This window comes from Taeniopygia guttata, chromosome Z, assembly GCF_048771995.1.
Source record: "Taeniopygia guttata chromosome Z, bTaeGut7.mat, whole genome shotgun sequence".
NCBI classification, from domain to species: domain Eukaryota; kingdom Metazoa; phylum Chordata; class Aves; order Passeriformes; family Estrildidae; genus Taeniopygia; species Taeniopygia guttata.
This window is the reverse complement of record NC_133063.1, coordinates 40,120,458-40,135,040: the sequence shown is the minus strand read 5'-3', so window position 1 is coordinate 40,135,040 and position 14,583 is coordinate 40,120,458. Positions and strand designations below refer to the sequence as shown.

The window sequence follows — 14,583 nt, the reverse complement described above, 5'->3', positions numbered from 1 at the left end:
AAGTACATCCATCAGTTTTAATGTCAGCAAGAATGAGGGCTGATTCCTCCAGCATTCACCATAGCTCTGCATCTTCAAAGTCATTTACATTTTCCTTGTACCAGCACTAATACCCAGATTGTATTATTTCTGTTACATACTCCCATTTCAGTTTATAATCTAGGAACAATAGAATGGCAATTGGGAAAATACCCAGTTTCAAAAAATAGGTGGTTGTTTCATCTGCTATCATGCATTACCACAAGTATTTTTACATCTATATTTTAATTCTCTGAGAATATTGATGAAAGTGTAAGCTTGAAAGACTGAGGCTGAATAAGACAGACCAGATCCAAAGAAGATTATTTTATATGAAGGATGAACACAGTAAAGGACAGAGCTGTTAGGAAGGTGTAGGTAGGCAAATCCCAGGGATTGCAGAGGCTTTTCAAAGGCTGTCTGTGCACAGTTTGCTACTTCCAGTAATAAATTACCTTACTGTGTCTAGATATTTCATAGACAACAGTCCACAACATATACTGAATATTCAGTGAACAAATACCAAATTCTCAGTCTGTATGGTTGCACATATATATATATATATATATATATATATATGATGCTATATAACCATATAATTCCACAGTGGCTTTCTCTAGTTTTGTGAAACAATTTCTACCAGCTGAGCTTCCAATTCCCCCCAATCCCCCCCCCCCAGCAGAGAATACAAAATCAGTTTAAAGGCACAATAAGTGGTACAAAGATTGCCTTTCCCAGAAAACTGTTAAAGTGGTTTGTTTATTCAATAGAATTAAATCATCTTTCAAACACAGTGACACAGACCAAAAAAAAAAAAATTAAAAAAACCAAACCCAAAGACCCCTGATTACTGTTCTAGTTATGGCTTACAGCAATTGATAGGCTTTCTATCACAACCATAATACAGCTACAGAAACAATAATAAGCCAAAATCACAAGGTGTAAGTTTGACAAAATAAAAGTCAGCCAAAGGACACAAGAGATTAACATCATTGTAAAACCAACATGATTCTGCATGGATTTATCCACCCTCACTATCACTGCCTTACAGAAACAACAAACATGAAACAGCTTTCTTTTTGTCATAGCCCAAGCTCCCCTACAATGAAGACCCAAAGTTTTACTCCAGTATTCCCAAAATAAGGATTTGTTTCCCACCAGGTGAAAATCAGGGATATACTCAACAGGCAGCACTTCTTAAATACCATTTATATGGGCTCAATGCAGAGGTTTTATTAGGAACCTCATGGTTGAGAGCAAGGAGGGCCTAGAAATGAAGGAAATGTCACCGAATTTTTGTCCTCTCCCAGACAGAGAAGGGATTTTTCTCCCTTCCCTCATCTCTAAGGGGACAGGCTCGAAGGCACACCTAAGTAAGTGTGTATCACTTGGCCAACACAATGTTAACAAATAGGGTTTAATTCTGCCTGTTCCTGATAAGAAGACAATAACCATAGTCTTCACAAGCCATATGGAGCACTGGAGATACTTCAGTGTCTTGGTCCGTCAGACAGTTTCAGCTACAACAAACATTTCGAGAACCAGCCAACACAGTATCTGATTTTTCTGTCTTAATTTGTCACTGTTTTACATGCTAACACATTTTACAGTGATTAGTACAGTCAAAAATGTGTATCAGCTTACCCAAAGATCAAACACTGAGAACATCTATGGCTTCTAAATAGAAATAGACACATTGGTAACATATTTACATCTTTCAATTCTCGATGTGCTGAGGCAGATTTGTCTTTCTTCAAGCTTCCTACTGTGGCCCAGTCCCTCATTTCTGATGTTTCTTGGATGCTCAGAGCTTTGGGGAGCATTGGAGGTGCTGACAGCCTGGGACCCTCAAACTTATGCCTCTTGTACTTTTGGATTTCCCTTAAGTTTTTTTGTTGTTTTTTTTTTTTTTTAAGCACTTAAGTACAATTTCAATTTTGAATAGAATCAGGGGTTTTTTTCTTTTTTATTTTAATACCATGCAGACAACACAGGATGCCAAACAGGCTCACCCACATTAGACTGGATAATAACAAGACACAAAATGATGATAATAATCTGGGAGGGTTTTCTGGGAGATTGGCTTGGCTTACAAACACTGACATAAGGCCTGAATTCTCTTTCTGCTTAACCCAAATGTGAATGTTGTGGTGGCTTCAAAGGTAGTGGGCTGTATCCTGCCTTGAACACATTCATATCACTGACAAATTCCATGCTGGTATTTTAAAGCAAGCAGAAAAAAAAACCTCTTTTCCTGAGGGCTGTGGTTCACATGCATACCGCCAGGTACAGAGGGCTCATGTAGGATTTACACTACCATGATGAAATACTTTGCATAGATGAGTTTGAAAAGATGAATTGATGAAATCTGGAAGGGAGAGTGACAATCACAACACTTTTGCTTCCAGAGAAGCTTGTTCTTTACTCACACCATTAAAAACATGGTATTGCTGCTTCACTGTATCTAAAGTACATTAAAATGTGTATTTGAAATCAAGTGATGGAGGGGAAAAGAGGTTGCTCATCTTGTCCATGATCAAAGCCTGTTTCTGGAGGACACAAAATTTCCACACGCTTCACTGGATTTTGTAAAGGCCCTAAGCATAAATACTGACTTCTTTATTCCTGAAACCTCAGCTCACTCCAGAATTTCCCAGGGAACCTGGCCCTTTAGAGAATGCTGAATTTTTCTATTTCCTTTTTCCTCTACTTGTAAAATCTCCAAGGTTCTCTGCACACTCAAATGAGAGGGAGATCAGGAAAAAGGCCCATTTCAGAGCCCTCCCTGTTCACTATCCAAGCGCACAAGTGGACAAGCCACCTGGCCTCAGAAGATCAGAAAGGACAGATTCCCTACCTCTCCACCTCAGTTTCCCTCACAGACAAAGCAGAGATTGCTCCTCGCTGCCAGGGAGGGCTGGGCATGGGCAGCCCACCCACACAGCTGCGTCACCACCAGTGCTCCTGCCTCCAAGGCTCGAGCAGCACTTCCACTGATTCACCAAACACCCACAGAGGGGACTATTCTTGGAGATTATTTCCTTCCATCTACTACATCTGGCCATCCCAAGTCACCTTTAATTCATCATCAGCCAAGCCTGCAAGAGGTGGATTTTTTAAGGATTCGGGAGCTATCCCTGGTTGCTGCAAGCTTGAAACTTCATCTTTTGTCTCTGCTGTGATATTCCATGGCACTAAAGGCCCTGGAGCAGTATTGTCCTTGCAGTCTCCTATATTCCCTTCACATTGTTTCTCCAGGAGACCACAGACCTGCTCAGCATGGTGCCTCTCCTCCTTGCGATAGCAGCAGAAGGAGCTGTCATGGCATGGTTTTCCCATTTGCAATTCATGAGCTAGCTTTGACAACTCAGTTGCAATCACAGGAAATATGCTAAAATATTATAATGGCCTTGTTGCCATTGAAGCCATTCTGTCCAACAGTAAAGTTGGATTTCATAAATCAAAAGCAATCAGCCAAACTGTTCCAGCTAAAATACTTCCTTCCCTTTGATGACAGCACTAGCAGATTTATAAGCCTACTCTGTTGACCCGACAATAAAGTCAAAGCAATCCTAGTTATGATTTCCAACTGAATTTGCATTGCCAGTGTATGCAGATATCAGGAACTTCTTAAGGGATTCTCCTAAATAAGGTGAAGAATTGGGGATTAAGCCATGACATTTTCTCTCTGCCTGTCTCAGGTTTCATATTCTCAGCACCGGAGCACAGATTACAGCTCAAACTCAGGATGCGGTACCAGACAGCTGACAGCCTTTCTTCATAGATAGGTCAGAATTATTGGTGGGGGGATTTCTCTGGGGCCTGAAGACTTTCTTCTGGGAAAGCACAACTTGCTATACACAACCTTTACTTGCAGCAAACACACCTGACAGTCACTTCTTATCACTCATATATCCCGTTGTTCAGAGGTTAAGATTGGACTTTTGGAGCTTAGGCCTCATGGGAAAAGGAAAAACAAAGCCAGCCCCAAACTCAGACAAATGACTGATGTCAAAAGAATATTTACTTATGCTCAGCGCACAAAAGAATCATGGCAGAAACCAAGGAGGGTCCTTCTTTCTGCAAAAGCCCTTCTACATATGGCATTTCTGGCAAATGCCATCGTTTTGCAATTATTTTTTGAGCAATACCTGAAAAATGTATCAGAAAGTGAACCTGTTGTGACATGTATTTCATCTCAAGGACTATTTTTATAAATTTCATTAATTATCTTTCTGGTTTGTGAATCACTCCTTATATCTAACTGTACACCTATGTACACCTTCACAGAAATATCTGTTTCTGCAGTCCCTACACAAATAAATTACCCACCCACATGAATGGGGGCTCTTTTCAGATAAATATGGCAAGACTGGGCTTTGGTGCATATGTGCAAGTAAACTGCACACACTTCTTAAAATCATTAAAAAAATATAGTAGCTATAGATTTATAAGCAATCAAAATCTAAACACAGTAACACTGCACTTATTACAGTGAATTTACATTGTTCATTTATTATATTAAGCAAACAATGGAAAGCAAATGTCTGTGACCCTGTAATTACAGATTAACTGCAAATGCAGTTTTGCTTATCCTTTTGTCTGTCCAAAAGGCTTTCTTGCAACTAAAAGGAGGGATTTGCACTATTTCTATCAACATATGGATGCTTCTCAAGTGCTTACCCATCTTTTTTGAAGTGCCTTTTGCAATGTATCAGACTCCTTTCAGTTGATTTTGTTCACTTCCATCACCATAGTAAAGAAAAATCTCTTACTAAAGAAGGTAACCTTAGCAGAGCAGCAGCAGCAAACCTGAAGTCACTACTAGGCCCAAACTCAGGCAGAATAAGGAGTAAGGACTCTAAATACCAGCTTCAGTGTCATTACTGTTATCATAAAACAATGCACAGCGAGACGGCCAACCTGCAGTGTCACATTGCTGTCTAAATAGCACTTTCATCACAGCACTTCATTGTGAAAGCCCTTTGCACACAAATTTACACAACATAACAAAGACAAATATCTCTTTTGCATATTGAATCAAGGAAACCATTTCACCTGCAGGTTGATGGGGGTGCTGCCTATTTCACAGGTAGACAATACACGGGGTTGCTCAATAACATGCAGCGTAACTCTAAGACCTAAAACACATCACTACAAATTACATAGTAAGCTTAAGCACTGGTCCTTCACCTGCCCCTGGTCGGTGTTTCCTAGGTGAGTTCTGAAACCTTCATCAAGGTTATGGGTTGCTTCTAAGGCAATCAAACCTCAGGAGTCTAGTCGAAATAAAATACACTCTCACGTGCCATCTAGGTCACTGCTGGCCAGCAGTGACTTTTGAAATGGTGACCAATGTGCCTTCACTTTCTTTGTGATCATTTTATCTGTAGTGTGAGCAACTTGCACAGCTCTCAGCATAGCACAGAGGCTTTTAAAAGAAGCTTTGTGCATTCATGCATTACAAAATCAAACTCCAAGTCCATATTTGGATTTTAACTCTCTCCCCGCCAGCCCCACCCCTGCAAAAAAAAAAAAAAAAAAAAAAAAAATCCCTCATACAGAACTTTAAACTTCAAATCCTTGTAATCTACATAAGACAAGACAAGGCAACAGCCCTAGTGCTTCAGACTAAGAACTTAGACAGGGAAACTCTGTTCACTTAACTATGCCAGCACAGCTGGAACAGTAAACCTTACCTCCTCTGCATGCAGCCATACCAGTATGAAAGGGCATATACCAGCATCCTATTACTACAAAATAAATCCAGCAACTTGTGCCATCTTTTCTGCTTCAGGATTTTGTCAGCTGTAGCAGGTAAAAATTAGGCTTGGCATACCTGACAGAGCTACACTGATGACATTTAAAGAATATACCACCAGCCCTTTTACTATCCTAATAACATTCTCAATATACAAAAACGCCACACTAAGATGCTTTACATCTCAAGATGCATAATTTTAAAATAAGCATCATAATCTAAGCCACAAAATAACTTCTCTGAATTTAAACTTCATTTCCTGACATTAACATATTACAGATACCTGAAAGTGTTAACTCAACCTGCACAGAAGTGAATCAACATTCAGATACTTTTACAAAGTCTTTGACAAAAATCAACAAGGAAATGGGTTTTTTCCCTATCTTATGCTGAACAAAAAAATCAACATGTAAAATATAACTACGTAATCCCCTTGCTCTTCATCTCAAGAAAACCTTGTGAAAGAGCTTGTTCCTTCAGCAAGCACTCCAATGTGATGCTGAGATGGTGGCTGTAGGAGGAAGTGCACGTATTGCCATGTGTTAGCCAGAAGGAAAGCATCACAGACAAGGAGAAAGGAAGCACAATCAGCAGAGGAGAACAGAAATGTAAGGTGCAAGAAGGATGAATAATAAATCTCTAAAACAGTATCACAACATGATTCACACAGTTATCTGTTGCTGCCAATGGGAGTTCAACATTCTGTTCTATCCTGGTTGAAAAAAAATCATAAAGTGTTATTGTTTATTCCTAACACATCTATCTGCTATTTTTGATCAACACTTTGTGACATTATGGAACAAAGATTTTAAGTTATATATCCCCATTAAGCTATAATGCTAAAGAGTATTTTCAAAAACCTAAAGGCCAGAGACAGTGTTCAATAATATCTGGCAATACCCCAAAGTACTCAATTCAGAAACCTATGTAAAGTCATATAATCTACGCTAAAATTCTCCACCTCTGTTTTTCCTCAAAAGTTTGGTGCTTTTCTCCATAGTGAAATGGTAAATACATTAATGTGGTCTATTTATTCCTAAATGTATTGTAAATGTGCTTCTTATCTGACTTGCTTTCCAGGACAGCATGTACCCTGGGGCACAGGAGTTTTGCTTCTCCTGCACTGTTATGGACCCAACTCTGCTAGCAGGAAAGATGCTGGTGTCCTAGATCTTATGGGATGCAATGCCTTGAGGAAATTTATATCAAACAATTATTGCATAATCTCGGGGTAAAACAAAACCTCCTACACCTTACACAGGCCATTGAGCTCCTGCCACACTCTGCAGTGTCCCTGTCAGCTGCAGGTCCCCGTGTGAACCCGCAGGATCCCCTTGCTGTGCATGTGGAGGAAATTGAATATCTCTGAGGGCATCGCGTGGAAGCCGGGGCGAGGCTTCACGTTGTCATAGTAGTGGTGAGTTATAAAAATCCCTGAGGGGTTCATGGGGAAGGCCCAGAAGCCAAAGAGGTGCACCTCTTCGCAGAGCTCCAGGGCCGCAGTCACCAGGATCAGCCCGGTGCTGACCCGCTTGGCCCGCACACCCTGGCTGAGCCAGTAGCGGGAGACGTTGATGAGATACTGGGGGTGGAAGTAATAAACAGCCTGCTGGGACTCGAAGTCATCCAGGACGTACTTGACCCGGATGGACACATCCGTGTTGCGTGTATTGTAGAAGGCCGGCAGCAGCACGGAGGCGTTCTCATACACCTGGAGCACGTCATAGAAGGGCTTCCTCCACTTCTCCAGCTTGTGGAATCTGAAGGGTAGAGGGTGCGAGTGATGGTCAGCCCATTCCCAGCAAGAAACACTCAATGGGCTTTTACTGAAATATTTCTGACACAGGGATAATTGAGATGATACTTCCCGTTGACAGCATCTCGTTGTCAATGGGAATGTACTTAGATTTGTAGCTACAGTATCCACATGAAACGTAGGGTAAAATTTCAGGTCATAAAAAAATTCATAATAACTTCATAATAACCTTGTGGCCATTTCTAATAATGTCTTGCTTCTCATGGTATTATTAGAAGTACATAATTTTTCCAAGATACGTGGTGCACCATGCAATGCAGAGCTGTATAAAAAAGTGGCCAACCAAAGCTAGCAAGTGTTTAAAATGTCTAACTAACGTTTTTAAAAGAAACCCAAAGTCAAACAAATTATTTATGTTGCTTGAGAAAAGAAATACATTCCCCATTGAGAAATGAAAGCAATAATGAGCCTCATGGTCCCAAAAATGTCACAAAATAGCATTAGGGCATTAACAAATTTAAGATTAAAATCACCTAGTCAGTCCTGTCTACAGTAAAGTTACACTGACATTTCTTTAAACATGTGACAATGTGTGTTACTTTATTTATTGATGATCTTAATTTTCCAGTGTTAGTGACTGTGATTCTATGACCTCGGCATTTCGGGTTGGATCCAGTTTCTTCCTCCTGAATGTTTCTAAGATGTTTCACTGGGACTTGCAAGCAGAGCAGGGGACATATGGCTGCGTTGTTTTAACTTAATTTTAGCTCATTGCCTTTCCATTTTCTATCATCAAAGTGCAGGTTTAAGTGTTTAACACATTTCTACAACTTATTACTTATTCAATTCAGAATGAAATGCATGATTCATAGTGATGGTATAAAGTAGGATTTGGGGAAAATTTCTGTGTAACAGAATTAAGTCAAAGGTAGGTTTGGGAAACCAAGAGAAATGAAAATACAAAAAAAAAAAAAACAGAAATAACCTCTCAGTGATTATACTGGGATTGACTGTCACGACATCTGTCTTCACCCCAACGTCCATTAAGTATTTCTCAGATATAGGAGGCAAATTGCATCTATAAGAAAGAGAAATTAATAAGAAAGTTTAAATATTTATTTCGCCTTTTCAGGACTAGAAAATAAAATTTATTTAAGCATTTCTGCCAAGCAACATATCTAGAAACAGAGTGAGAATTAAAAATTGCATCAAAACATGTTGATGTCCAAACTGTGCAATGATCTAAAAAGTTCTTGAGGGCAATATGAAGACCTCTCTTGTTCCCTCACCTGTGAGAGATGACCCCTCTTTGCAGGTGTAGCCAATGCTCACTTTGCCGCCTTAATAGCTATTTACCTATTTACTCTGTAAGTTTAGGGTGCAAAATGGATTGAAACTCCAAGGCCAAACAGCCTATAAAAATCAAAGACTGAGTAGTATCTGAGATGTATTCAATAATTAATAAACTATATCTACAACAGTGCCTTTAAGATGCTTTGGTTTATACCCAGGAGAATTCAGGGGAGAGAAATCAAGAGAGAAATTAACCCAGACCTAATTAATCCCAAACTATCTGCTTCACTTCCTTTTCCATTTATAAGCATCTCCCAACATGGTGTGATAGCAGCAATTCTGACTCTACAAGTTCACCACAGGACATCAAAATTATTGGAAGCAAACTTGTGAGATTTGAAAGCCTTGACTTTGCCCAGCCTCCATTCACCTTGGCCTTGTCATAGATAAATCATCTCACAAAATTTAAAGCATCTCTCAAGAGATACTGAAGTTATTGAAATGCACACTCACAAGCTATCATACTGTCTTTCCTTCCAAAGGAAATCCAGCTGAAAAAACACTTTAGCATGTGTTTTCAGGGATAAAACGTGTGGCTTGGCAACCAGTTTTACACTCAGTTTAAGGTAGAGTTAGGCACTTAGTGACAGTTAGAAAGCTTTTTGAAGTGACCTGCAAGCCTCAATTAAAACCATCACTGTTAAGACCCCACACATCTCAGAAATACTGCTGCGCCTAATCCTTAAAGTTGTTCATATTTTGGAAGAATGGGGCTGAGCAAAAACTGTGATGGTATTTAGGGTAAGAGATGCTTATTGTTTTCACAATACCACAGTTCAGCTGTCAGGACAATTTCTCAGTCAAAGAGAGAGGACAGTTTGGAGAGCAGAAGAATGCACAAAATTCCTTCCAAGTCCTTCTAACACTCAAAAGATTCACACCCCCCTTACAGATAGTCTGTCTTTATCTGGCTAGAGAATTGTTTTTGATTATCCTTTTCACAGATAATGCCATTTCTAGGACTTCCTTCTGCTGGGTCATGCCCCTCAAGTCCTTGAGCACCCTCAGTTCCACCTAGCACTGGGCACTGTGCTTATTAGGTTATATTTGAGGAGGGTTTTCAGATAATCAGCTTCAATGTTTCTGAATAGGACATTTACACCAGGATTAAGAGTGACTGAATTTTTGAAGGTTATAATGCCTTATAAAAATGGTCCCATCTGCACAAACTGTACTTTTGCCACAAGTCTCCAAAAACTCATCCCTACCAAGAGAGCAGTCCCATCTCTAAATTCATCAGGTGTTTCACCACAGAGCTCTGCTCTGGCCAGTAGATGGAGATAGACAATAACTACTGGTAAATGCAACCCTTGTGTGCATTTTATATATTCTGTTGTACTATAATTAATGGTTTTCAGGATTTACTTCTGAGAACAATCCTGGCTGCATGCTGCTGGCCACAAGAAAAGATTTCCCCAAGTATCCTAAAGGTATCACTGAATGTAATCAGGGCTCCATAAGCAGCTTGTGAAATGTTTTGAATAATTCCACTGGTGGCCAAGATGAAGATTCCTGATAGTTCGGTGGAGTGGTGACTGGAAAGCAGATGTGTTCAGACCTGACCTTGAACACAAGCTTTACTCTAAAACTGATGTCAGCAGACCTTGAGTTTTAAAACACTGGCACATCTTTTTGTATAATCCACATTTGGAGATGGTGAACCAGGGGTTTCTCTGGCACGGATATATTTATTCATATTTCAGTTCTATAGACTAAATCTCTATTTAATTGTTACTGTTAACAAACACAACCCAATTTATAAATTCTGTAATAATCTCCTCTTTTTTTCACCAATTTTGGTACCATTCAAGGAAGAGCAGCAGTGGTAAAACAGGACCTCTGCTAAAAGTCCTTAAACATAAATGAGATTTGCCAGACATATTTCAGCTTCTGCTTAAAAGCTTGCCATCTCCATGTGTCACATGGGCTGCTCCTTTCATCCATACTTATGGTTGTGATCCAACACAACAGCAGGGAATCTACAGTAATTATTTAATACATATGGAGTACACTAGCCTTTTAAGAAAGATGTTATGTGAAGCCTGGACTTTCTCACAGCCTTTTTTTTCATTGAAAACTAAGATAATAGTTTTCTGTAAAGTTGGAATAAGAGGCAGACACAGGGGTCTGAAAATAATGAATCCTGAATGTAGGACCTGTAAAACTTTCTCATATGATGTCAAATTAAATTAAGATTGCACTGAGCAAAAATCTGATCTAATTTTTGCTGGTGTGAAATCAGAGAAATTAATTGTTTTGTGCATGGTTATTCAAAACTGACAACAACATACCCAAGATCAGAAAATAGGCCAACTGAAATAAAGAGATTTTTTTTTTTCTAGAGACCAAGTCATGAATCTGTGAGCTAGCAGTAATATGCTGTGACCCAGGCAAAGAGCTTAACAGGATTTAGAGAGGGATTAGTCATGCATATGAATAACAAAAAAAAATCATTCTCATATTTAATAAGGATTTTAAAACTGCTGCTAGACTCTCTTATCCAGGGACACTTATTGTGGGACATCCCAGTTTATGCAAAAAGTGGATAATTCCACATATAGTGAGGAGCAGTGAAGACACTTAACCTTTAAAGTTATTCTGGTGACTCTGGAGGCCCTTGGTTGATTATTGATTACAGTAAATCCTGTTACTGAGCACCTGAGCTATGTACCAATCCAGAAATACACCTCTAAGGCACATCAGCTGTGAGCTATTAACATCTGACCAAGCTGCTTGTCACTCAGTTGAGGCTCAGCTCTGCCCCAGAAAATTATGCCCAGGTTCATAGGACACTGCTTACAGGGTAATATCCATAGAAGGATGAATCCACAACCCCAGTGGCAGGGGATATCTTGAAAGAGAGCATCAGACTTTGCCAATAAATTAGTGATTAACCCCATGGAGTTTGGGAGAAATAGTTCCTCAAAGCTTTATTAAAAAAAAAATATTATGAATTAAGATGTTTTGGCGGTTTGGGTTTTGGATTTTTTGGGGTGGTTTTTTTTTTGTTTTGCCTTTTTTTTTTTTTTTGCTTTTTTTTTTTCTTGTTTTCAGCGTTTTTTTTGAAACACAGCTTTTTGTGCAAGAGGCAGACTTGACATGGCCAATTTAGCAAATGTCATGTTTCCATGTGAGGGAGGATAGCTTAGCAATGTTCCATTTGTCATTAGAAAAGGCATAAAAAAGAGGAAAATGAAGCCGTGGTCGTTACCGAAACACAAAGTCTGCACTGTCAATCTCTCGGCCACATCTGCTGTTCTTCAGAATTCCTCCATTCCCAACCACTGCACACCTCTTAAACTGGGAGCGCTGGTACGGCATATCCTGAAACAGCAGAGCAAGGAAACAGTTAAAGATCCCAAAACATGCAGACAACAAACCTCTTTTTCACTTTTTCCTTTTTTCCCTCTGCAGCTGCACCTTGGTGCATTTACCACAGGGTGTTGACACTGGTTCTGGTGTGCAATATTCCCTCTAAACAAAATGATGGGATATTTTGCTGTGCAATTAGAGATGGCACAGCCAACAAACCCAAATGGAAAAAAAATCACCAATAACGTGTTCTTTTTTCCCAAGTTCAATAACATGAGTAATTTTAGACATTTTCTTTCCCCTTTGATTTCCACGTGAGGACACAAACCATGAATTAGTGGTTTGAATCAGGCACTGTTCTCTGACCTGCCTGCAAACTGCTGGCTCCTCAGGCTCTAGTGTCTTGCTTTTGGGAAGACTGCACACAGAGCTCCAGGGCAGCCAATAAAGCCCAAGAAGTCTGTCAGACAACACATCACAGAAAACAGCCCAAATTTTTTACTGCTTACCAACTCAAATTGTACTAATAGTATTAATGATTATTAATTAGCATCGGCACTACCAGCACTGCCTTTGGTCAGGCACCTTTATAGATGATGCATCTTCTGTAATCTTTGGGCAAAATCCTGTCTTCACACACAGAGGTGCAGCTGCTGCCAAAGCCAGAGAGTAAAAATCACATCTGAGAACAAACTGGGTTGTTATGGTGAGAGGACTGTGACGAGGACTGAGCCATGCTACACCTTATGAATATGTAGAGATGTGCTTATATAAGCATGAGAGTGCTCATTTTTGGTACATACATATTTTATCAATAATCTCACACTGCAAACTACAGAGGGATGCAAGAATGGCTTGACATTTCTGGGTGATTATTCCCAGGATCTTTCCACGGCATCCATAAGGCATGAGGCAAAAAGGGCATGCAATTACACCTGTCTGAGAAAAGCAGCAGCTGTCTGACAGAGAGGAAATATGGAGCTGTCTGTGCTTTATGCAGTGATTTCTTAACACACAGTCCCTTGGCAGCCCCGGAAGGGAAATGAGAAGCCAAGTGTCCATGCTTAGCACAAGACTCCTGCCCCTACAGCATTGCTTCTGTGTTTTCAGCCCTTTATTTCTTACATGTGCCAGGCTGCAGCCCTGCTCATATGCAGAGGGCAGCTTTGGTGCCTGCCCAGTGACTCCCAAAGGCATTTTGGCATGTAATAAAGACTTCACAGTATCCTGATCATACCTGGATTGTCGGAACTCAAAATGTCCCTCAGACATTTTCAGAGGTTCCAGGCCTTGGTCAGAAGCATTTTAGACCCTGGCAAGCAGCTGAAAACAGCTGTGATTTTGAGTTTGAGCCATGGAATGAGTTACCAACTTTGAAGGTGGAACAAGCGGTCACAGAGGGTTAGATGGTATAGTAAAAGTAGTTACAAATTAGAGGGGAAAATTTTTTAGTATTGTACAGGGGGGTTTTAACACCTGTACAGGGGGGTTTTACTTTGTACAGGGGGGTCAGGAGTTCTAAGATGGAGGAAAGTGGGCCAATCCTGTTCTTCTTCTTCTTCCTTGCCTCCATGTTCTTGGTGATGTTGGCACTCACAGATTGGTTTAGAGTAGAAAAGCACATTGTAACATAGACAGTAGGTATTGGGGAAAATCTGTAAACATATAACATGTAATATATCATATAAAAGATAGCAGCAGCCCTGGGCGGGGAGAGAGATGATGGAGACACCGGACAGTGAGGGTGTCAGGAGTGTGTGTGCCTCTGCCTGGGCAGCTGACCAAGGCAGCCGCAGCAGGCGAAGACAATCTTTTAGATAACTAGCAATAAAGTGCCTTGAGACTGAACAACAAGAGGCTGCGGAGTTTTTCTTTGGAAACACAGGTTGGAGGAGAGACTTTACCACCACACGAGACCCCTGAATCAGTCCCGGGGTTCTCACACTGGATAAACACCACATCAGCTCTAGCGCATACCTTGCAGATCGCAGGCGTTCAGACTTTCATGCACTAATCAGGCAGGGTTTTGAGGATAATAGTCCTGAACTTAGATGTACCCATTCTTTGCACATCTCCAGATGCCAAAATGCTTTCTTAGATCCCAGGCTTTCCCCTGCTTCTGACCCAGCTCCCCATGTGCACATTCTGATAACAATACTTCCCTTCCTCTCAGCAGTGCTCAGAAAGCCAAATGATTAGAAGTGGTTGGACCCAGAAGGACATGTTCATTGGCATAAATTCTAAGTACTTTATCTGAATATAGGTTTGTCTTTTCAAAAGGGATAAATTTCAACTACCCCCTTCAAATATGCTGCTGTAAATCGAAGGGGCGTGCCTCTTGATAAATCTGCAGCCACATCAGCCCATTCCTGCTCATATGCAG

At 40.3% G+C, this 14,583-nt stretch overlaps 1 protein-coding gene across 2 annotated transcripts in view; it reads right to left on the bottom strand.

The window, feature by feature from the left end:
• Positions 1-758: 758 nt before the first annotated feature.
• The window catches only part of ST8SIA5 (ST8 alpha-N-acetyl-neuraminide alpha-2,8-sialyltransferase 5), a 69,781-nt gene continuing 55,956 nt past the window's right edge, over positions 759-14,583 (bottom strand). For both annotated transcript variants that reach the window (XM_002195296.7, XM_030258489.4), the window contains 3 exons: positions 12,100-12,212; positions 8,521-8,613; positions 759-7,539 (listed from right to left, as the gene is read on the bottom strand). In XM_002195296.7, coding sequence (XP_002195332.2) covers positions 7,077-7,539; positions 8,521-8,613; positions 12,100-12,212 — 669 coding nt within the window. In that variant the 3' untranslated portion in view covers positions 759-7,076. The remainder of the gene's footprint in view (positions 7,540-8,520; positions 8,614-12,099; positions 12,213-14,583) is intronic.